Raw genomic sequence first — 23,426 nt, 5'->3', positions numbered from 1 at the left:
AATTTAGAAGACAAAAACAGTTCTGATAGCCTCCACGCAACAGTAGTCGCTAGTGTGCTGTCAAATGCTCATATTCGGCGCCCTAAGGTTCACGGCACGGTGTGAAAACGCACTCACAGCGAAAGCAAAGCATTGTGCGCGGACATGCATGCAGACGCGCAGTCGGTCGTTACGAACCCGTGCGATCGCTGCATTGAGGCATTCTGTTGTGCCCCATTGGGTTATACAGGCAGCCCAATATAAGAACATATTTCACATAGTTTACTCTCAGCGTTTGCCTACGTCTCACGCAAGAAGCCGGTTCGGGAGACACCATCGCGGCGACCGCGCGCAGTGGCGTTCACTGTACGTATTCGTTAATGAGATAGCGTCTGTAAACGATTCCGTGCTTTCAGTTTGCCCAAGATGATTATACCGACAGTCAAAAACTTCCCTCGTTTTGAGAGTACCTACATAAATGTTCAGGAGGGCTGCCGCGTGGTTTTTATCGAGCGCCGTAAGCGAAACCTATGAGGGGCGCGCCATGCGATCCCTCATACTACCATATACTACGCAAGGGAGGCGCTTCCGGCAGATGGCGACTCCGTAACTCCTCGCCCCAAATTTGAAAATCTTTTTACCAAAATTCAAGCCCTAAATCGAAATTCCGCTTCTAACAGTCACTAGAACTTTCTCTCTCAAACGCAACAAATTTCATTAAAATCGGTCGAGCGGTTATCTCAGAAAAAAAGTCTTTTTGCGTTTTACATGTATTTGAATAGGCCGCGTCGGAGTTGGGCCCGAGCTGAAGTTTTCTCGTAAGAGGCAGCTTTAGCTCAGGCCCAACTCCGACTTGAGCTGCCGTTCTCAAAATTCTGAGGAATAACTTTTGTAAAGAATGAAAGACGAGGTATGAGCAACTGTGGTGGTACAAGACTGGTTGGGGATGCATGGTTCGGAATTTGGTGCGATATTTTTTTGCCGAGGCGACGTCAGACACTGGATGCCGACGCCGGATTTTCTGCGACACGGGGCCCTTAACGCCATCGAGTTAAAAACCACTCCTAAAACTTGCTCACCACGCGCAGTACGCCAAAGTGAAAATGAGGGGAAAGAATGGTGAAACGAGATATACAATATGGACTACTTGCAAAGGTAAACTTGCATGGTGTAACACTCAGTAACGCAGCTTTGTTGTTCGACCACCTTCACGGATTGAAAGGAGCAACCTTTTATTAAAATCCTCGAATGTAAGCCGACCCTAGAGCTTGGTATATAATAATAATAATAAAAAGAAAACTATTGGCCTAGATTCGAAAGATACGGTAGTCATCTTGTTAACACTGAGTGGCTCACGAAGTGGTCAGGCCTTCTTCAATTGGCTTAGAATGCCAACATGGAATGACCCCAGGCGTTTGTGCTATTAGGCTTCTGGCATTTCAAAAGGATTCAGCACGGTGGAAGGGTATGCAATAATACACCAAGCAGCACAGCAGTGCAAACAAGCAACAGTTGTTGTTTATTTGCATGTGGAGAGGAGTAAGGGCACACAGTCTAGTCATCGTCCTCTTCCTCCTGTGCGGTGCCTCCCTGTGCCTTGCGCATATTCTTCCTCTTGACACGTCCTGGGCGGCCACCGCCGAAGGGAGACTTGAGCGAGAAGTCAATGTGCTTCTCGGAGTCAAGGCGCACCACAAAGGAGGGCACATTCACCACTTGCTTGCGGACCCTGCAGCCATGCACAGGTAAGGTTAATCCACAATGGAGGCACTTGCAAGTTAGCAGGCTGGCTGATTGGGCAATTTGATGATCTATACAGAGTGTACAGCGTGGAGGTTTAAACGTAGGTGAAAAAATTGACATAGATTAGGACATATGAGTGTTTGTTTAGAGGACGTGCTGTTTTCTCGCAGAAACACCCATGCCAGTATTGAAACCGTTGGCAGCCGAACGAGGCGGCTGTTTACACTGCTGTATCAAGGGGCCTCTGCTTGCTGCTCATTTAGGATACGAGGCAAACGGTGCACATCAGAAGCTAAATAATGAGCCAGCATAAAAATACATAAAGCTATACCCATGTACATAGTCGCATTTAATTTAGAGGAGTGCCGGTGACTGCAACTGGCCGCCTTCAAGAACGGCAACGTACCAATGTTGATAGCGCGCAGTGTCGTCGCTTCAAGCTTTCTTTGTGCACCGCACACAATGAGGAATGGTTTATTTCAGATCTATATAGTCAAAACTGAATTACAGAGGCAGTTTCTAATGGCTTAACTCTTTCTTTTGTCTATTCAGATCAATTACCGGTGATCAATGCTTTAGATTGCCAATTTCGACCTGTTGGAACTGTTTCTTATCTACGTAAGACCATCCAGTAGTTAGTACAGGCACTGCACTTTCAGAGTCAGTTTAAACTTTCACGCTCCAGATGCGATTTATGACGGACCTTTTTGTGAACTAATGTGCGTATGTTGTAGCGAAAAGAGGCGTGACTATCACCTTCTCCCGCGCTCGAGAAAAAAAAGCATGCCACTTTTGATTACGCCGCTGCACTAGCATCAAGTTTTGTAATCAAATGACTCCAAGCAAGTCAAGAATTAAATTATATCGTTGGCTTTGCCATCCGACAGTGCTGAGTGGTGATAATTAAGTGAAAATGACGCCATTCGTTCAGTAATGAGCTTTGGTTTGGAGTCCGAGTCGTTTTATTCCACCAAAGTGTTTTTATGAAGGTCCGCCGCATGTCCAACATGTGGAGCTGGCATTTTCAATGAGTTGCCAAAAGTTTAGGTTTCGCTTTTCTCACAAAATCCTGGCAAGGGGACTTTACAAGAGCAAGACCGGTCTCACTGCACAGTTATCAAAATCACTCCCATGGCATCGTCCCCTGCGGCTGCGACGCAAGAAAAGTGTCATGCTCGAAACTATGCTGCACCCACACTTCAATTTAGCGATGAGGACTCGAGTTATGTTCCCGAAGATGACAGCAAAGCAGATTCAAGCTCTGACAGCTACAATGTTTTGAGTCAGCATGGGACATCTGCAGCTGTTCACTGGCGAGTTTCCTTCCCGGCCTTGAGCGGCAACCTTCCTTCTGCGTGCTTATCTGCCCATCTTTTTGAACTGCCTGAGAGCTCTACTGGTTATCTTAAGTGTGCATACTTCGCTTGGTTATGATGTGCTGCCATCGGCAGAAAAGAAACTTCCGTTCACGCCAAGCAAGCAGACTGTCTGCCCTGCACTACGGATCAGTGCAAGACAGCTTACAATGGCGTGGATTTCTTTCGACTCTTCTTCTGTGCAGAGGTATTAAAGAAAATATGCAAAAATGCAAACAGATATGCTTGCATGCATAATCTTGTAGTTGCCCAGCTACACCGAGAACGATTGGTTCTGGAAGAGGTGCCCGACTCTAGACGAATTGGTGAAGTACGTTCCTTGGACTTCTCATCAGACCATCCACAGAAGATGCCGAAAAGGCAGAACTGCAAATGTGTTATGAGGACCTCAAGGTTGAACGAAAACCAGACATACCATATTTACTCGCATAATGATCGCACTTTTTTGTCAGAAAAATTGATGCAAATTCAGGGGTGCGATCATTACGCGGGTTAAATTTCGCGCGAAAAACAAAAATTTTTTTCATCCCACGTTTGCTGCGGGATGCGGGAGACCTAAACAAAAATGGCGGCCGGCGGAGCAAGCCGAACGCGCCGAAGGAGATTTTTTTTCTTCTCGTGAGTACATTACGTGCATTGAAACAGTTTCTTCCGCATCAGTGATGAATAATATCGTTAATATCGGCAAGTTTGCGGCAATAACGTAGCCATGTCCACTTTGAGGGGACAGAAACAGATGGGCGCGCTTAGCTGCCAGTGACAAACGCATGGCCGGAGTTGGCCAAAAAACGGAAACGACTCGCGTCGTTTTTGGGGTTGTGTTGCAACAATGCAGCGTGTACCACGTCTGTTATCTCGTCAACGTATTCGTCGCGGCGTGCATCTCTGGTAGACGACGCTAACGGTGGAGCGCGCCCTTCGGCCAGCCCGAGAGAGAGTTTCGCCGTGAATATCAAGGCAGTGGTTGCGGCGCGCGCATTTAGAGCTGTACAGAATCAACTCGTCCGATTTTGTGCAGTTCTTGGTTTACCAAAACCAATGCACCATAAATCGTTCACCGCCATAACAAAGAAAGTGCACCTCGCTGCTAAAAGAGCAGTGGCTGAACTTGGAGTTGGCTCGGAAAGTAACAGCGCAGGAAGTGGGTCAGCATGGTGCTCACGAAGACTCTATGAGAGAACCACATATGGCGCAGGTGAATTCTAAAGTAGTGCACTGGATCTAGATACCCTGGCCTGCATTATATGCAATTTTTATATAGATTTCAGCGCTACAACACAAATAAAAACTTTTATAACTTTCAATCGTGTTTTTCTCAGCTTCATATTTTTGGTCAAACATGGCTTTTGTGCACGACATTTGATGTACTTATTGTGGTCCAATCAAGACCAAATTTGGTGTGCATCATCTTTAAGATGTGTAGAATGCACTGATCTTGATTTTAGTGCAACCAGTTTATTTTTAAGAATGGAAACGTTCAATACCCTTGGGTACCAGTCACTGAAAACGAAGCATCAGATATGAAATTCTCTCAAAATGTTGCCTGTCAAGGGAATTGCATTATCTTGGTTATTAGCACTCAGTGGAGTGTTAGGGACAAGAAAAGCCATTTTGCACTGCTATATCATGCCAACTGCTAGGTCCAGTAGCTGCACAAACATGCACTGTTTTTCACTTATGCATGGCACTTAGGGCATGAAAGCATCAAGCTATCCTAAAACTAAAAACAGATTTGGAATGAGGATATCAAGCTATATAAGTGGTACAATTTTCATTTGTCTAGCATTAATATTTAAAAAGAAAGGTTTCTGAGGAGAGTCTCCCCTTAATAGAGAGTATAGCTGTGACTGATACGGGGAACAGGAAAAGTTAGCTTAAGGTGTTCGGTGAGCACCTACAGCACTTGGGTCATGAGAGGTGCTTATGACAAGAGCACTGGGGCAATGTTATACAACAATTCTTTTTGTGTTTTGTCATTAGCTTTGACACTGCTCAGACAGCCTCGGAGCCAGAGGAAATGTGAAAAGAATTATGAAAATAATCTTCACCTAACAGGACCACTGATTAACCCTTTATAATTTATCAAATTCGGGGGTTGTATGTTCTAAAACCACACCGTAGTGAGGGACTCCGGGTTAATTTGGTCACCTGGGGTTTTTGTAATGTGTACCTAATGCAGGTATACAGAAGAAAAATAAAAGCTGCTGGAACAAAACAGAGAAATTGTGTCAGCAACTCCATTTACACAATTCATGTAAATTTTGGTGCAGCAGGTCAATGGCTCTCCCTGAAATTTCTTAATGCTGACACACTGCATGCTAAAGTACAGGCTATTCAAGAAGCCGATGTGTTAGGCTGCTGAGCACGAGGTCGCGGGATCGAATCCCGGCCACGGCGGCCGCATTTCGATGGGGGCGAAATGCGAAAACACCCGTGTACTTAGATTTAGGTGCACGTTAAAGAACCCCAGGTGGTCGAAATTTTCGGAGTCCGCCACTACGGCGTGCCTCATAATCAGAAAGTGACTTTGGCACGTAAAACACCATAATTTTCAAGAAGCCGATGTGGTCGAAATTCACATAATGCAGCTTCAGTACAAAAAGCCTTGTCAATTACTATTACGACAACAGCAAGCTCTATTGCAGGTCTCACTTTCAAGCAATAATTATTAGTGCCAGCTGCTTACCTGTCTTACTTTTCCAGCGCCTCAAAACAATAAAAGCAGAAACCACAAGAAAGGGCTGCAGATTTTTGTCACGAATTTCCCAGCATGATCAATTATTTTACATGCAATGCTCTTGAAACACAGCCACTTCAGAATTTCTCGCACAACATGGTCGCATACTGCATCCATTTTAAAGCACGCAAATGTCTACCTGTCCAACAGATATAACAAGCACCCATTTTGCAGCACAGACCTAACAGCAGTACCCCAAACTTCTAAGGTGTGTATACAGCATAATTTATTACTGCTATACTTGCGACAATTTTCTGCGGAAATGAAGCGAAAGATGCAGAAAGGTTTGCATGCGTGGTACTACACCAAGTTAGTGGTCAGTTAGCTCACGTTTGGCATTTGTAGTAACAAGGAACAATATAGGTACAATTTAACACCGAGTGGTGCATTTTGTCTAAATTAAGGTGGTTGCAATAAGGTGTTTATGTTTTTGCTACATTACATTCTGGGGTTTTCTTTGCCCAAATCACAATATAATTATGGGGCACGCCACAATGAGGGTCTCCGCATTTAATTTTGATCACCTGGTGTTCAATGTGCACCCAATGTACGGCACCACAGGTGTTATTGCATTTCACCACAGCAAAATGTGGCTGCCAATGCCAGGATTTGGTCCCGTGCTGTCGGGTTTAGCAGCACACCACCAAAGCCACTAGGCCACCACAGCAAAATGTTTTTATTGTGTATGTCCTCCAGCAGAAATGCAAATGAGGCTTCGGAGCTATTTTTAGGAGCCCTGTTCCATGTGAGCTTTCTGCATCTGTAGCTTTTATGTCATCCACACAGCAAGTATGCTGCTTCTAATTATGTGCCATTATCTTGGCCTGTGTCAACACGCTGTTTAAAGGGGCTCCCCGCACCTTCTCGCAGTGAATAACCAGCTGTGGAAAAACACCCACCGAATGTGCCTCTGCCGGATGAGCACACGGGCATGGTGGATGCTCTTGGCGAGGCCGTGTTTGAAGACCTGCGTCTGCAGGCGGCGCTCCAGAAAGTCCTCAATGCGCAGACCCAACACGTAATCGAGCTTCATCTTGCTCTCCTCCAGCACGCCCACACGTACCAGTCGACGAAGCAACGCATTGCCTGCACAGTGGGAAAATCCCAAACAATGCGTCAAGCACCGACGATGATGGTAGCCAAGCGCATTGTTTTGCAATGTATTAGGTGCAGAATACTAGTCAATATTTGCTGTCAGTATCACCTTGATGCTGTCATATCCAAGCATGGATATGTGCATGGCACTGCATATTCAGGCGATGCTGCACTCAGCACGTTTACTTTGCAAATGTCTTAGTGGTCTACAAAAAAAGCATTCAGCGTGGGATTTGGACACCACATATCGCCTGTCTATGGAAGTGTCGCTCCACTGGTGCACGTTTTTAGTCAAAAGCGATTGTTTGCTAGCAAACAAGTTGCAAGACATCTGCGAGTTGCAAGTGTGGGCAGGCCCGACCAAAGTTGTTTTCCCCAACTTGTCTCACTTTTTGAAGAATTCCCGACATTTCCTGGTCGTTAGACACCCAGATAAATAACAGCCTTGAATACATCAATCCACATCTCACTTAAATTCTATTACTATCGTGAATATCTAGCATGGTGCGTGCTTGTTGCATGGTACACAGGCATTTTTTTATTTCACCCCTATCGAAATGTGGCTGCTGCCACAGGGACAGACAAAATTTCATTTGATTTATTGACCTTAAAGAGTCCACAAAGAAACATCAAAACACTAAAAATTGTGTCAGCGAGTACTAATGGCTTGTTAATGCGAAAGCATTATATGTCCCATTACTTGAAAATCTGGCATTGTCAGCAGAGGCATGACGAGTAAAAACATGTCAAAAATGCTCGGATGAATATCATATTTATTAGGCAGGTTTCCGTAAACCAAGTCAATTAATGGAATTGAAAATTTTGTACATTTAGGTCTGGGTGGGAATCGAACCCGGGTCTCCGGTGTGCGAGACGAGCAGGCTTCCCCAATGCCACAGTGGCTCCACAGTTATGGTTGACTAAAGCTGTGCCTAGTGCATGCATCATTGCACACGTCACTGCCTCCCATGTGTCATTTGCTCTTCGGATTTCATTAGTGCTGTGTCTACTGTCTACCGCGATGAACTCTCAACGTCAAATCACGTGTATAAAATGAGGCGTGCCTAATGTGTGCGCCCTTGCACATGTCAAGCCGCTGCCTCCCGCGCGTCACTTGCTCTTCGGATTTTAACGGTGCTGTATACACTGGGATGCGCTCTGAAGTGTCTGCCTTAGCAGCATCTGTGAAAGGTGGTCGCCCACGACAGCATGCCGCAGAAGACAAAGCAAGGGAACAAAAAAAAAAAAAAAAAAGAAAGGAACGTCGTGCAAGTTTACAATGTGCACGACCACATACGGATGAATAACTAAGTGAAAACATTTGCCTAAAGAATGCTCCCGCATTCCCACACGTAAGCAGTCTTAAGCATCTCTTCTTGGAGCGCAATAGATTAGAACAGTGAATACCAGGCATAAAAGTTCTGCGCTAAAAAGCAAAACCGGAAATATATTTAAAAATGCAGTACGACAAACATTTGCAACGCCACCTATGACCTGTTAAATGAATCGGCTGCCTCTCATAATTAATGCGCTGTTTATTTGCTGATAGTACTCGAAAACCAGATACAGCTGGTTGTATAGATACAGATATTAGTTATTACTGTACAGTCGCCGACCGTTTATTCGGACCTCACGGGGACTGCGGAAATGTCCGAATAAACAGGTGTCCGAAAAAGCAGATTAAAAAAAAAAATGAAATCCTTTATTTCCACGCACTTATTCGGGCTCGGCATAGGCTTGAAGAAATCGTGAGTGCGCCGTTGCACGCTGTTCCGTTTACGCGCAATCAGATAAGCCTGAATCTCGGAGAGGGTCGTGCGGTCACTATAGGCGGCTGAAAGCACAGTCACTGCTTGTGCACGCTCCGCATGCGACGGCAGCGTAGCACATGGTGCGTCATCTTCCGACTCGGAGTCATCGTCCGGCGGTGCAGCATAGAGAATGGGTGCAGCAGAAACCTGACGAATGATCTCGCTGTCGTCGAGTTCTGCGCATGTCAGTACAGCAGTGTCAGCACCTGTGAAACTGTCAAATCAGACGGTGTCCGGAATCGCAATGCAACCACTGCGCAGGTCTCGGCAGAACATTTTCCGCGTCAGTAGGGAGCACATCGGAAGGCGACAAATCTTAGGCCTCCCGGCACCCGCTTGCCGGCATTCCCCAGCGCAGTCTGCGCGGGCACTGTCGGCGCCATTAGACACGCGACGCAATGTTTCCGTACGCCGCGTTGGAACACCCAAACCTCGACACAGCACACAAAGCAAACACCACCGTGCCGACACCGGTCGCACAAACGAAAAACGCGGCCTGCTCGTAGCGTCGTATGCGAAAGAAACAAATCAGCTGCTGGATTGTCTTGACATGGCTTACTAAGCTGAAACCGGAACTGCTGTACGGCCACTCTATCGAACCAGGCAGAAACGATGATGAGCGGGGATTTCCAGTAGCGCCACTTCGTGGGGCATCAAGGAGGCTCCGTTAGAAAAAAAATGGCGTTCAGCAAGTCGAACTATGCGTCGGTCAGAGTCGGTGCATGATGCCCTCGATCGAGTTGGCTCAAGGAGTGTCCGAAAAATCAGACTAGAGGTTGCAAGGCGTCCGAACTTTCGGCAGTTGTTATACATTATGGTCTATGGGGAGAACGGCGGTGCCGCGAAGCTGACCGAATAATCGGGCATGTCCGAATTTTTGGAGTCCGGAAAATCGGTCGGCGACTGTAGTTATATACAGATACAGAAACAGACTTGTATAGACGCACTGAAAAGCACATGTGGTCAGTTACAGCTTTCTAGCTCCTACGTCACTTGGTGGTGGGCATTCAGGTAATCTAACTCAGCATCATGCAGCGCAATGGATGGCCTCGCGACACACGTTTCAGCCAATTTTCTTATAAAAAATGCCTCTACTTCTCGTGCCACCTTGATTGATTCTCAAGAGCACCCTTGTTTCAGCAAACATAGGTGCGCAGCAGCATTCCTTAGATAAGCTTGAACATGGCTATCCCCTCAAAGAAGCTCTGTAGTCCATTATTCAGTTATTTAGATGACCCAACTGCCAGACATAACACTTCCCCCAACAGAACATTATACACAACACCTTCGCCGCACTCAACCAAACTTTCGCGGCGCTTGATCCTGCAACCACGAATGCTTTGGCTTTCACCTTCTACCTTCTCGTCCACTGCCACGCATAGCTTCCCAAGCTTGTTTGCAGAAAAAACTGTTACACCTGTATTAAGCCCACAGCTTTTTAGGCAATGGGACGCCCCATGAAGATATGGAATGCTGACAATCGGCTTCTTTTTATTCCTGTCTGGCTCCAAACCTCTCGGTTCTGCCTTTACCTTTTGTATAGCTGTCTTTTCATTAAATCCTCAGTTGATAGTCTACGCTGTGTCTTCTTTCCTTCTGTCTATGTTAGTTCGCACTGCCTAAGTCAAGGATGCATTACGAACTTACCCAGCAAACCACCCTTCTGAAATAACTACTGCTGCAGTAGCGTTCCCACAGAGTACAACGTCAAATAGGGCACAGTTAGCTTGTGTTCGTGCCGCATTTAATGTCCCGTTCACGTAAGCTACAGCCACAACGGTGTGATCAATATGCTAATGATGCTCCAGAATGAGCCTTCGTCGATGAAGTGCACACTGGTAATCCGAATAGGTGGGGCAAACGGTTTGCCGATCCAGACGTGTATATCACACCACTTCTATTTAGACATGCATCCATCAGAAAGGAATGAAGATGTATTTCATCTTTTGTCAGTAGATTAGTGCACTGAAGCACCAAGCATATCTTGTTGCTTTTTTTCACATGGCATAGATACAAGGTGTCGACACGACAGCAATCCGCCTGTGCACATTCAGCCATACAGACACCGTGTGGATAATCCTTGGATAATTTCTCTGAATGGCTGCTCTGCAGAGTGACTGCATTGCAGGTAAACGTTTGACAATGGATATAAATAGTGACGCTTGTAAAAGATGGGCCTTTGCAGAAGACAACTGACTAACCGGCATTATTAAACAACCAATAATTCCCAAGCTGCACATATGAGTGCTCCATTCTAATATTAGCAATTCTCTGTGAATGCAAGTTGTAACAATGGACCCTGCACACCCACCTTCGAAGAGCCGCTTGGGGTCCTTGTCGTCGAGCGTGAGCAGCTCTCGGGCCGCTTTGCGTATCTTGGCGAGCGTGTACTTGACTCGCCACACCTCGCGCTTGTTCCGCAGCCCGTACTCGCCGATGAGCTTGAGCTCCTGGTCGAGACGCTCCTTCTCAAAAGGACGCCGGGGCGTCACGTACGTTTTACTGTGCACCGTCGGGATGCGACCCATGGTTTAACCTGCGCACGGGGACACGCCGTCAACGTCAGATCAAACATGAAAGGCTCACGAACACTGCGACGGCGTTGCTGCACGCGCCGTCGCTATAACGCGAAACGCGAACGGAGTTCCCGTGCTCTCACGCGGTTTCTACGCGCAAGAAGCTGTCGAACGTGACCGAGACTACATTTCAAGCACGGGAATATCCTACACACCAACACGCTGTAAATGTCTCTACTACGATCGATTATCCAACAGACCGATATTGATCAGTGACACAAGCTAGTTTACTGAACAAAAGCACTGAATTTAGACAGCCGTTCATTTAGTTAGTCGCTGGTCTGGTGACCCGATGTTGCCCGGTAACATTCCCCAGAAAACGGCTAATTTATTACGCACAGAAAACAAATGTTTGTTAACACAGTCGCCCGCAAATTATGAGGCAGTGTTAGGTACTGATCGCTCGATAGATACGAGTGCAAGACTCAATGCGGTCACACGAACGTGTTTGCCCGCTCCGGCCACGACGCTTTGCAAACGAATGCCTTCTATCCGTAAAAAAACCAACTGTCTCAAGTTATTACTTATATCTGGGTGAGTACATGCTTTAGACCACAAAGACTGGTGTACGCGAAATGACAATGTTCACGCGCATGCATTTTTAGAGGAAATTGTTGCTACCTTTTTCCAACAGCGTGTCAAAGAAACCGGGATCAGGCGAACAGTCAGGCTTAGGCCACCGACGCAGTGTGCTCGCTACTACAGCGCAGAGAAATATTCTAGGCCTCCTAAAAGCGACAGCTACTTGACTTTCATACTTATGAACCATTCAAGTACAAGTATGGTGTTTAGGAACGAGCTAAAAGAAGCTAAAATCAGTGCAAAACGCTTACCGATGTACCACCGCCACGTGTGGTAAGGAATGGCGGATACGAAAAGGAGAAGACCGCGAGCAGATTCTACCGCCCGTAGTAACAACGCCGTAGAGTGCGCTAGTGACGGCTGCATACACTGTAGTTATCGCATTGAGTTATCCAAGCAACAACCTTAACGTAAATCCTTTTGAAACAATAAATATATTGCTTCTAAAGATTTTAAAGCGCCAAGTAATTTTAATATTGATAGTAACTTGAGCACTACGACTATGTGTTTTATTTACATTAAGTCAAGGCAATCCGTAGCCCGTCCTACTCTCTTTTAAAACATGGCAGCGCCTGAAGAAGCTGAAAACGTGTTTGACGTGATACTCGGGACATATGAAGAGTTTCTTCTCGGATACGCCCTTCAGAAAGGCAATGATGGACAATTCAGACTGCAGCAGTTCTTCACAAACCACTCGCATCTCGGATCAGTTCGTTGCGTGGCTGCAGGCGGCAAGTTCGTCGCGTCCGGCAGTGTCGACGAGACGATCCGACTGTTCAACATGCGAAGTCGCAGCGAAATGGGCTCGCTCATGCAGCATGAAGGTACGATAAATAGCCTGCAGTTCTACAAGTCGAGCCACTTGTTCAGCGCCAGCGACGACATGACCGTTTGCATCTGGTGCACGGGAAGCTGGCAGTGCTTGAAGACATTGCGCGGTCACAAGGCCGAGGTGCTCTCACTCGCCGTCCACCCGAGTGGAAAGCTACTGCTTTCCGTCTCCAAGGACAAGACTCTGCGGACGTGGAACCTGGTGAAGGGACGCAACGCGTACATCACCAACATCAAGGCCGTCGCCGAATTCGTGCAGTGGTCGCCGGACGGCGCCTACTTCGTCGTCGGCGTTGGCAACGCACTCGACGTCTACAGCACGGAGAAAGCCGGCAAGGTGCACTCGATCGACTTCGGCAAGCGCGTTGGCGCCGCTGCGTTCGTTTCAGACGACGTCGTCATGCTTTCTGGCGAAGGCGGAAATGTAGAGGTGCACAACGTCAGGCGCAAGTGCGTCTACCAAATGTTCGCGGCACACGCGAATCGAGTCAAGGCGATGCAGATCGTGAAAGTGCCACCGGACGACGCCACGTTCTTGGTGACTGCTGGTAGCGATGGGTCGGTCAGGGTGTGGAACGTCGACCAGGACAACTTGGACGCCAATCCAAGCCTGCTGTGCGAGGTGCGGTGCGGGTGCAGGATCACGTGTATGGCGGTGCACTCCGTCCACGACGAGGACAGCCGGCCGCGAAAGGCGAAGCGAAGGAAGAAAAACAAAAATGAAGTTTGCGCGATGGGGGACAACGAACGAGTAGGTGAAGATGCTAGTTGCAACGCTGAACAGGTAGTAAACAGCGAGGACTTTCAAAGTACCAAGCGCTTTGGTGAAAGCAGTCGTACGTCAGCTCGGCAGGCTAAAGATGTTTCTTTCTCTGAAGAAATCGAAATAGGACAACATGAAGCTGAAAGTGGCGCAGGGGATGACGACGTTAACTTGGACGCTAGCGGCAACATTGAGAATGAAGGTGACGATAATGCTCGAGCAGCCGAGCAAACAACTCAACTTCACGATCACACAAAGCAGCGGATACGAAAACGCAAAGAGAAGGCTGCAAAGGAGGACGTCATGCATGCTACCAAGCAGATGAAAGTGTCTCCCAACAACGATTCCTCTCAAAAGGAGCAGGTTGTTGACACACCGCATTCTAAAAATGCACTCAAGAGGAAAAAGAAAGGCAGGAAATGTAATAAACAGGAATAAACTGCTGCTGTAGGTCTTTTTCATTTCGTATGCATCTTATGCTTGTTGTGTGCGTCATCATAAGCTGGATTTAGCAGTGGCGACTGCTCGATAATGTTGTAAATTGATAACGTAAAACTGATGGAGTTTAGTGACCCAAAGCAATGTAGCAAAGAGCCTCCCACAATTTTTCAACATGCACTAGAAACCTTGGTACAAAAGTTCCTTTGCATCCTGCCTCCTTTGGATGGTGGTTGCAAACAGGAATCAAGTGAGCTACCCTGCACTTGGTAACAGAACATTGTTGCCAATGGTGATGTATTTGCGAGTTGAACTTTCTTTTGGGTATGTTTCATTGGACAGTTCAGTTTAAATGTTTGGCACATTATTCCAAAAAACCCTGCAAGTGTTATTGAGTTAGGTTTCCCACACTACTCCTAGGCATATTTGTGTTCTAACCACGTTATCAATGCACACTGTCAAAAGAAGAGCCAGTATGGTAGTTTAAAAAAAAAAAGGAGCCCTTAAAAGGTTCGTCATCATAAACCTATTTTTATGTATTCTGCAGGATGAAGGCCTCTCTCAGTGATCTAATGGAAATATGGTAATAGTGGCTACATATTTCCTTTGCCTCAATTGAGATAACAGATTTGTATATATGCTGCCTAAAAGTGGTACGCTTTTCTTGGATTGGGAATTATTGGGCAGAAGTTATCTGCCCCTTGCATTTGCAAAAAAACTGGTGCCTCTGTGCAACAACTATGGCTCCCTTGCAGCAGATATTTTTTTTCAGTTGGGTTGCCATGTGGTATAACATTAAAATTAAATTGCATGTGTACATGGAGGCCTGTTTCATGCAGATAATGCAAGTCACTTATGAAATGTAGTGGCTGTGAGCCATCATTCATAGTCTTCAGGTTGGTCAGTGCAGAACTTCATATACCTAAGTACATTTTCGCAGCCCATTTTTGTCGCAGGATACATCCAAAGTAGATGGCAGACATCCGCTGCAGAAGCAAAGCACTTTTTGCGTAAAGTGCAGCCAGAAACTGAGCAACGACATCATATGGATGCTGCATTTTCTGCTGCTTCCAATTAGTGTGAGCTTTGCGAGCCATTAAAACCAGTGAACCAGTATGCAATACCAAAACTAGCAAAACATGAGTGCGCGGACGGGATGGGGTCATGCGAAAATGAAAACTTTTGACCACCGGCATCGTTGTCAAGGGTAAAGTCAATAAGTTATTCTTTCAAAGAATCGAATAGAAATGGACAAGTAGCATTTTCTTCCCTCTCATACGTATTGGGGAAAAAAAAAACATAAGGAAAGAACTTTCTAACCAGTGCAATGTACGATTTGAAATCTGTAGACTCGTCTGTAGATATCTACACAAAGAAGCTTTGGGCAAAACCTTGCAGCGTGAGACGCCAAGCTGGTGGAGCAGCTCCTGACACCCGTTGTCATTACTGCGGCCTTTCCAAGCTTGTGTTTTCAATCCTCTAATCCTATTCAGCAGCTTCTTCGAGAGGGGCATTTTGGTGGGACGTCCTGACGTTCCCACTTGGCGAGAATCATTACGGCATACAACGCCGTAAGTGTATTAAGATGACAGTGGGAGACCAAAACAAAAATTTAGCTATGCCACACATGCTGTGAAATGATAGGTGAAGAGGCTTATCACAATAAGGTTGGTGGCGATAAGCTGTGAATGCGACGTTCTACGACCCAGGAGACTTGCTGGTACTGGAAAAGAAAACAGAGTGCGTGCCGATATTTTCACATGACATGAGTGAGCACTGCGAGGAAGCTGCAATTGTGGGTGCTTACTGCTCTCATTTGCGTGTGCCTCGTGCCTTTTCTTGTTCACATGGGATATAGCAGCCAGAAAACGTATCATACGATAGCCATTTGGTGATGTACCAACCGTCGGTGCCAAAAGATCACGTTTTCCGGGGACATAGTTGGTAAAGGAGAACTGTAACTGTATTGGGTCATTTTTTCGTGTTCTCGATCACTAACGCTGGCACCACGTAAACAATACAAAATGGGATCTATGAGTGAGATTCTACTGTATTATAATGCATTACGACGTCATCGGGATAGTAAGAATGTCCTGGTAGAGTCTCAAATGGTGTCCTACATTTACCTCTATTTCTCACTTACTATCATCAAAAATATTGATGCCTTAGATCAGGGATAGCCAAATTACGGCTCGCAATCTGCATGCAGCTCCTCGCGGATCCAAGTGCAACTCGCGATTATCTGGCATCTGTACTCCCTCCTCAAAATTTCTGACAACCAGCTTCATTTGTGTTCTAGAAGAGATGCGCACACAAGTAGCCAAACTTCAAGGTTCACGATTAAAGAAGCACAATAAGCACTCGCTTCCTGAGTGGCATTCACCATGACCACCAGCTATTTTGGACAAAATAAAATTCTGCCACAGTCCCCTTTTTTATTGTGGCTTGTGACAAATATTTTTTATCGCTCTTTCAATATGCCTGTCTGGCCACCCCAGCCTTTGGATGTTTTCTAGCATTAATCTATCACTTTAGGTTTGCGTCATATTAGCATATTATATTCATATAAGTATGCGTGTCAATATTTGATTTTAGCGTTCCTCCGAATAGTCCATTTTTAAATTGAATAGCAATGACTATTCGATTCGTATAGATGGTGTCCAAAACCCAATGTCTATGACGTGTTCCTGGCTCCCAAAAATGCGTCCGGTGCCTTCAACGAGTAAAAGCAAACCCTTTAAGACCTGCATTTTAAATCCCGAGTGCGCAACCCTATGAGGCGTGAAGTTGGATACCACCTATTAGAAATTTAAGAAATTTTGAATATTCACACACGCCTTGTGAAAAAGAGTGACTACGAATTCCAGGGATTTCATTTTTATTAGTAACCATGCAAACAAGCAACTGTCTTGCATAGAGCACAAGAACATGACAAATATTTCAGTTTCATTACCCAGCTCTATAATGAGAACAAAGTTGAAACACAGGTTCACTGTAGTCACAACCCCCCTGAAGTTGCAAAGAGATGGAGTCACACTAGCCTCCTACACTTTGTTTGAAGAGCAGCGCAACTTCGTGTTGTAGGCACAAAATGATGTAACCAGCAAAACGAGTACAGGAAATCCTCTGCTTTTTCACTGAAGTCACTTGATGGCAACCTCTTGCCAAGGACATGTGTCCAACTGAAAAGGGCTTCAGTGACAACACCAACAACTTCACGAGCCCCAATAATTGTTCACAGAACACCCACATCAACGCAATATGGAGCAAACATAGCACTTGGCCCTAAATGTTGCATCGAACATGTCATGTCTGCCGTGTTGCAAGGGCCAGTGCTGCAGCTTTTAGCTCGGTGGCCGACTTCCTAAGGTTTTCCGGCTCGTACTGCTCCCATGGATGTCTGGGCTGGTCTACCCGTACCTCCTTGAGCCACTCTTCATACGTCAGGCAGAATTGCCGGAAGCCACTCTCCACGGCTGGATTCAAGAAGTTCACTTCCTTTCCCCTCTCCTGAAGAGAAAGAAGAGGCAACATTGCGTTATTATGGTAGTAGCAGTAGTAATGAAGAGCTCCACGAAACATCTGGTCAGGTAAAAGAACAGCGTAAAACAACAAACAAAAAAAGAACATTTCGGAATGTTACATAATTGTTATTTTTTTACATTTGTCGGTGACCTGTTTTGCTAATCAGGTAGTAGTTAGTGGTTTTTACGGGTTACTTGATACACTTTATTGGGTTGCTTTCTACAGTGTTTTAAATGTTCTTAGTTTATTCATTCCTCTGGTTCTGTCTGCCACATGTGTTAACTATATTGTTTATTCAGATTACGCCTGCTCCATTTTGTAGAGCTATACTGGCATCCGGAAGACATCTAAATAAATAACTGAACAAATAAACAGATAACCTTTTCTCAACATAGCAGCAGCGACTGACCTTCCTGAGCAGTGCCCTCCTGGTCCTGCCACTGGCCTTGCTGATAGCCCGGAGGGCAGCTGCACTGACCAGGATGTCCTCACGCTTGGCGTAGCCCATCAGGTCCAGAAGAAACCAGAAGTTCCCCTTGAAGCAGGCATTGCACACCAGCGTGCCCCAGGTCTCCTCATTCACTGTCAAGCCAGCTTCCTGTGTGGCCAAGAGGCATGCCACAAGGAAAAACAGAAAAAAATGGCATGGGTAGATTAGGAATGGTAAAGACGTAAATGAAAGGCAGATGTAAGACACACACAGGCACTCCGTTATGTCTTTCTTACGTTAGTATCCTTTGCAGTGGTCTATCATTTCTAGTGTTAACCAACCAGTCCAAGCTTCCATCTTGGTCAAATGTGGATTAGGTCCTATTTCATTTCTTTGTTTTGTGTTTTTTAGCACCCTATTTTGCAGTTGCCTGTGCTGTTAGCTTGAAGTACCAAGATAAACAGCATCACCAATTTTTCTGCATCGAGGAACACATATTATCACCATCCAGCTCATTAACAGGCACAATCATCAGAAACATGCTTAATAAGTGAGCAGATGTGTCAACACACATTTATACAGTATAACCTCATTGTATGTTCCCGTTACATAAGTTTTCCCGGCGCCATCATTCGCAATCGAGAACACGAAAAATGACCCAACAGAGTTATGCTCATTCTTTACTGGTTCATACATTCCCGGAAAACACGATTTTTCGGCACCAATGTTCAGTACGTCACCAAACTGCAATTGTATTACACATATATGTTTTCCGGCCGATAGATCCCATGTAAACAAGAAAATGTGCAAGGCACGCGCGATCGAGAACAGTATATAGCTGCCCGCCGCTGCAGCTTCACCGAAATACTTGCCCGCCTGTCACTGGCGTGCACTCAGTTTCTCATCTCGGTACCAACAAATCTTCTCCGGGGTCGTCGCACATGGCATTCACAGTTATCAGCGCCAATCCTTTTGCGATAAGCATCTTTGCCTATCTGTTTTACAGCACATGCATGGTGCCATCAGAAGCGCAGTGCACGCTTTTAATAGGTGATAACTGAAATGCGCTGCCCTTCCCTGCTGCAGAATGAAAGCGTACACGTTTTCCGGCCGCTAGAGTCCATGTGAACAAGGCACGTGCGATCGAACAGTATATAGCAGTCTCACAGCAAATGACGGTGCGCAGTTTCTTATTCAGCTACCAGCAAATCTCCGCCCGGGTCGTCGCACGCCGCATTCATAGCTATCGCGGCCAAACCTATTGCGATAAGCTTCTTCACCTATCTCTTTATAGTGCGTGGCACGTAGTTCCATTGGTAGCGTACTGCACGATTTTAGTAGGTGATAATCCAAACGAGCTGCCATTCCCTGCTGCAGGCGGCATGATGTGGGCCTCAAATTGCGCTTCGGTGGCATCCGGTGGCATCCGGTGTCACCTCGGTTTTTTCACTCCGGTTTCCCGTCGCCCTCTTAAAACACCACGCAATAGAAAAACAACAAAACGGGTCTCGGGCCGCCGGAGCACCACCAGCTCGATGCACGCCGGCATTTCATGCCGCAACGATCCGCACGACGCTTTGCATTACATAGATGTCAACTATAGTTGAGTCTGTCAACGTTTACTAGTTATTCAGATCGCATGTTTTCCCGGTTAGTACGTTTTTCTTGTGTGTTTTTTTTTCAACACGTATGAACGAGGTTTTGCTGTATATACCACATTAATGATGATGTTGTGTGTAAACTCAGGCAAAAGTCTATTTACCATATGCATTTACACTGTTAGTCCAAATGCGACCAAGATGGTGGTCGACTAGCAAATGGCACCACTTTGTCCTTCTCACAATACTCACTGCAGCAACACTGAGGCAGCCTTTATCTGTGGCTATGCTGTATCAATATAACAGACTCTGCATCTGCGACCCCTTGAAACGCAACACATTTGGACCCAGGAATATATATTGAAAGTTTCACTTTCCATCATATGCAACAAATTGTGACAGCTGTACTTCGTTTTTTTTTTTTAGGCTATAGACCCTTTTCACAGACTAGTTTTCTCTAAACGAAAAAGATGTCTCCTTCTGGTGGCATGCCACACGTTGCCCCAAGTGAAAGTGCATGAATGCGAAACAATTACCGCTTCAACACTGCTACTGTGCAATCAGCTGTCATAAACGCAACTGGGTGATCGCTGACACACTGTGCTCAATTCATGCTGCGAAATGTGTAATGGTACAGGGAAAAATAGTGCAACAGTTGACTGCAAAAGTAATCACTGGCATATTAAGGAATCGAACAAATCTGTTTTCATGGACCTCTGCTGCACATGGACTGCCTGCATTGACAGCCCTTCCCAATGCACGACTTTCCTCGACAATAAAAAATTCACTCATGTGCCAGCACTGTATCGCTAGCCTCCAAAGAAAGGACTTCAATCCCGGAACATCGGCAAGAGTGAGTACCACTCGTTACACAGCGACAACAGCAGAAGTGCCACTTCCTGGCATAATAAGCACAACCTGCTGTACAAAACATAACGGAAAATAAACAGTTTGAGAGCTGGGTTTAGGCTAAGGACTTTTGCTGGTACAAAGCAAACATTTTCCAACTATTCACTTTTCTCCCGGTATCCTTCCTTCAAGTCAGGCCTCACAAAATGCTTAGCTGCATTGCCTTCACTTCTTTTCACTTGTTTAATAAAGAATATCTAAAAAACTCGCTTACTAACCCCATGCTTAAGAGAACTGTTCATCCTGTACTATAGTCCTGTTAAATTGCTGTCAATGTTGCTCACATTTTTTTGTATACTTATCTAGTTATATTCGTCTGGGACCCTTAATCAATATTCTTGGGTCACAGAAGATGTTCACGTGTGTGTTATATACACTGCAAATTGAAATAAACTTAAAACTTAAACTTCTCCTTGATGTCTTTTTCTGTGCTTTGCTTCTTTGATGCAAAAGCATTTTTCCTCATAGGTCTCCAGATGCTTCCCATCAAACGTTTGTAGACAATACAGCTGATATCAATAGTGTTATATACTTGAATCAGTGCAGCCTTGGTGCACTACAAGTTATTCAAACATGTCTGAAAAAAAAGGCTCATCAGCCAGATTACACTCACATACTTTGATTCTGAAACAAGAGAATCAAACTCTTCTGTTTGTCTTGCTGTACTGTCTTTGCACTGAAACAAGGGAAGCAAAACAAAGCAAAACAGGGCAGGAGCCATTGGAGGATGATAGTCAAAGTGACAGCTTCCCGTTAGACTTGCTGAGGTACACCGTTGGAGTCACTTATTGGTTAACTCTATCTGTTAATGCATGTGTGAGTGCTGTGACATTGCATTGCCTCCAGGATCAGCCCAAGTTTAGAACCACATAAGATATTTTGCTAGAACACATATTGCAAGCTGGTATCAGGATCGCCTTAAATGCACAGACTCAGAGATTGCCCCAGTTAACTCAGCCATCCTCACAGAGTGAGGGGAGGAGCCAAAAAAAAAAGCATCGCTTCGAAAATGTGTTCTTTCTACACATCACATCATTCTACACAACCACATCGCACAAGTCATATATACCATATTTACTTGTGTAAGGTCTGCACTCTCACCTCATAGCACGTAAAAAACTTCTGAAAGGAAAAGTTACCCTAAACATCATGTGCATATTCACATGCTGGTTAATTTTCTGCAAGCTGCCACTAGATGGAACTAGTTACTATCCTGCTGAAAACGGTATCATCATTGTAACATTAGACGCCACCACTGAATAACGATCACACAACATAGATCCAGTGTGTTTCAGCCATACTGAGTGTCCTAAGGCAAGTTCTTAAGCTGCATCATGGAGAAAAAAACAAAATAGGAGAGGCCTCGATGTCATGTTACTCGTCATGCCCTTGTTGCCACTCTAGCGGCATCGCACTCCAGCACCTACACAATAGTCGCCACATTGCATTCTCTTTTGTGACAAATCGAGCATGTGGTTCCGGCTGACAGCTTTTCTAGTGCTGTGTCAGAAAGGCTTTTGTTCATCTACTTCGACCCGTCATATGTAGAGACGTCCCAAATGTCTAGAAGATGATGCACCACCAGAAATGATCGCTGGACATAATGCCCCTGAATACAACTTGCCTTTGCTTTTCATGTTCCATCGCAGCTTACAGCACTTATAGTCATTTCAAGAAAGCATTTGGCAAGCAGACAGATCTTGCATGGGTAAGTGACTGTGCTGGTGAAATGTAGCCTGTGCAGCTTCATCAAGTGCAGTTTACATGCTTTTTGTGCGTTGGCTGGCCAGCATCACACTTTCCTGATGCGGTGCAGTGCATGCTTATTCCCTGAAAGCTGGGACAGGGAAAATGTGTTCTGCCTTGCTCTGCATGAAGCTGTGTATTGCACAGCCATAGCTTGTGTTCGAGCATGTGTTACCACCCGACAGCCATGCAACGCATCGGCAATCTTGCAACAGGCAAATCACGTGCACAATGGGAAAGCACATCGAGAGAGACACCGATCAACTAGCAAATGTTGAGCGAGCAATACGCCTAGGCACAATAGAGTGATCAGCAGTCATGTACGATTCTGGGACTTTCTCCATACCGGCATCACTACCACTCACCGCCGGGTACACGTCTGCTTAGGCTTAGGCTATTTAAATGCTGTTTATAAGAAAATTGGACAATTTCCAGCGCTGCGACTTTGCCAAGATTACTTGGATAGTATATACTATGCATTTAAAGCCAATTTAGAACAAATGAAATTTTGTTGCAGTTGGCCTTCAAGAGGACACTGCTATGTACAAGCAGATTTTGAATGTGCGGTGCGACATTTCGTTCGAGGCTGTCTTCAAGAGTGCCAAGGTGATCCAAATCTCAAACAGTATTTGATGGCACAGAGGACGATCAGCTTTGGGAGAGCACTGATGAGGCAAACTCGTCAAACAACAAGGATGACTGAATAAAAGTATTCATAGTTGCCCGCTAGTAGTTGTGTTATCGTGTATAACAGCCTCAATGCAGGTGGAGGTTTCAGTGAGCGGCCATATGCCTGCCTTGTCTAAAGCCTGCAGCATGTAAAGTACCGGGAAACAATTCCAACAGAAACCATCTCAGGCCGGATGTTGACGATAATGCAATGACCATTTAGGCAATGCAGTGACGCACTATAATGCCACCGCTGAAATGCATCATGTAAAAGGCATGTTCTACACATATCCGGTGACCCAAGTTGGTGTCCAAGGTTCTTTGAAGAGCAGCACGTACTCAGTGACTCAAGTTGGCATGGAATGAAAGCGATCAGATACCAGCACAGATAGATGCTGGAAAGTGCGTGAAGTATCCTCAGAACACTATTTGCATTAAGAAAGTGTGCAGTCAGAACTTGCCTGCATTGTCTTGAGGAACTCACTTCCCTCTCTCTTGGTATGCACAGTCAGTGCGAGGACGCCAAAAGTGACCACATCAGGGTAGAGACTGCGAGCTGTTATCATGGACAAGACGTCCTATAAAGCAAAAAGAGGGTCACAATAAGATGCCTCATCG

The 23,426-nt window shown here is 45.6% G+C and overlaps 3 protein-coding genes across 5 annotated transcripts in view; 1 reads left to right on the top strand and 2 right to left on the bottom strand.

Moving 5' to 3' along the window:
* Positions 1-1,471: 1,471 nt before the first annotated feature.
* RpS9 (ribosomal protein S9) lies at positions 1,472-12,253 on the bottom strand. 2 transcript variants are annotated; one of them, XM_050173893.3, is made up of 4 exons: positions 12,151-12,253; positions 11,053-11,277; positions 6,735-6,921; positions 1,472-1,708 (listed from the first exon to the last, which is right to left on the bottom strand). In XM_050173893.3, the coding sequence occupies exons 2-4, from the start codon at positions 11,267-11,269 to the stop codon at positions 1,534-1,536; spliced, it is 579 nt and encodes a 192-aa protein (XP_050029850.1). In that variant the 5' UTR covers positions 11,270-11,277; positions 12,151-12,253; the 3' UTR covers positions 1,472-1,533. The 2 variants fall into 2 exon arrangements, with proteins under 2 accessions (XP_050029850.1, XP_050029851.1); XM_050173894.3 differs by lacking the exon at positions 12,151-12,253 and adding an exon at positions 11,939-12,033.
* A 193-nt stretch (positions 12,254-12,446) lies between these two features.
* Positions 12,447-13,954, top strand: LOC126525912 (p21-activated protein kinase-interacting protein 1-like). The gene has a single exon (XM_050173883.3). It carries the CDS (start codon positions 12,462-12,464, stop codon positions 13,929-13,931), a length of 1,470 nt encoding a protein of 489 aa, XP_050029840.1. The 5' UTR covers positions 12,447-12,461; the 3' UTR covers positions 13,932-13,954.
* Positions 13,955-16,792: 2,838 nt separating this feature from the next.
* LOC126525903 (pentatricopeptide repeat-containing protein 1, mitochondrial) overlaps positions 16,793-23,426 on the bottom strand; it is a 79,608-nt gene continuing 72,974 nt past the window's right edge. The window contains exons 8-10 of one of the 2 annotated variants that reach the window (XM_050173871.3): positions 23,266-23,386; positions 17,866-18,050; positions 16,793-17,441 (exon numbers count right to left, since the gene is read on the bottom strand). In XM_050173871.3, coding sequence (XP_050029828.1) covers positions 17,238-17,441; positions 17,866-18,050; positions 23,266-23,386 — 510 coding nt within the window. In that variant the 3' untranslated portion in view covers positions 16,793-17,237. Of the gene's footprint in view, positions 17,442-17,865; positions 18,051-18,084; positions 23,387-23,426 lie in introns of those variants that run through there. The other variant, XM_055067707.2, reaches the window with a different exon arrangement.

This window comes from Dermacentor andersoni, chromosome 8 (assembly GCF_023375885.2).
Source record: "Dermacentor andersoni chromosome 8, qqDerAnde1_hic_scaffold, whole genome shotgun sequence".
Taxonomy (NCBI): Eukaryota; Metazoa; Arthropoda; class Arachnida; order Ixodida; family Ixodidae; genus Dermacentor; species Dermacentor andersoni.
Note: the sequence above shows the minus strand (reverse complement) of the source record. Positions and strands in the feature narration are given on the sequence as shown.

What these genes read in the sequence shown, in the direction of transcription:
- RpS9 (XM_050173893.3), bottom strand. Translation starts at nt 11,269, where the DNA reads ATGGGTCGCATCCCGACGGTGCACAGTAAAACGTACGTGACGCCCCGG. An exon ending in CCCCAAGCGGCTCTTCGAAG is followed by an intron (nt 6,922 to 11,052) that starts GTGGGTGTGCAG and finishes CCCACTGTGCAG; the next exon opens with GCAATGCGTTGCTTCGTCGA. An exon ending in ATCCGGCAGAGGCACATTCG is followed by an intron (nt 1,709 to 6,734) that starts GTGGGTGTTTTT and finishes GCATGGCTGCAG; the next exon opens with GGTCCGCAAGCAAGTGGTGA.
- LOC126525912 (XM_050173883.3), top strand. Translation starts at nt 12,462, where the DNA reads ATGGCAGCGCCTGAAGAAGCTGAAAACGTGTTTGACGTGATACTCGGG.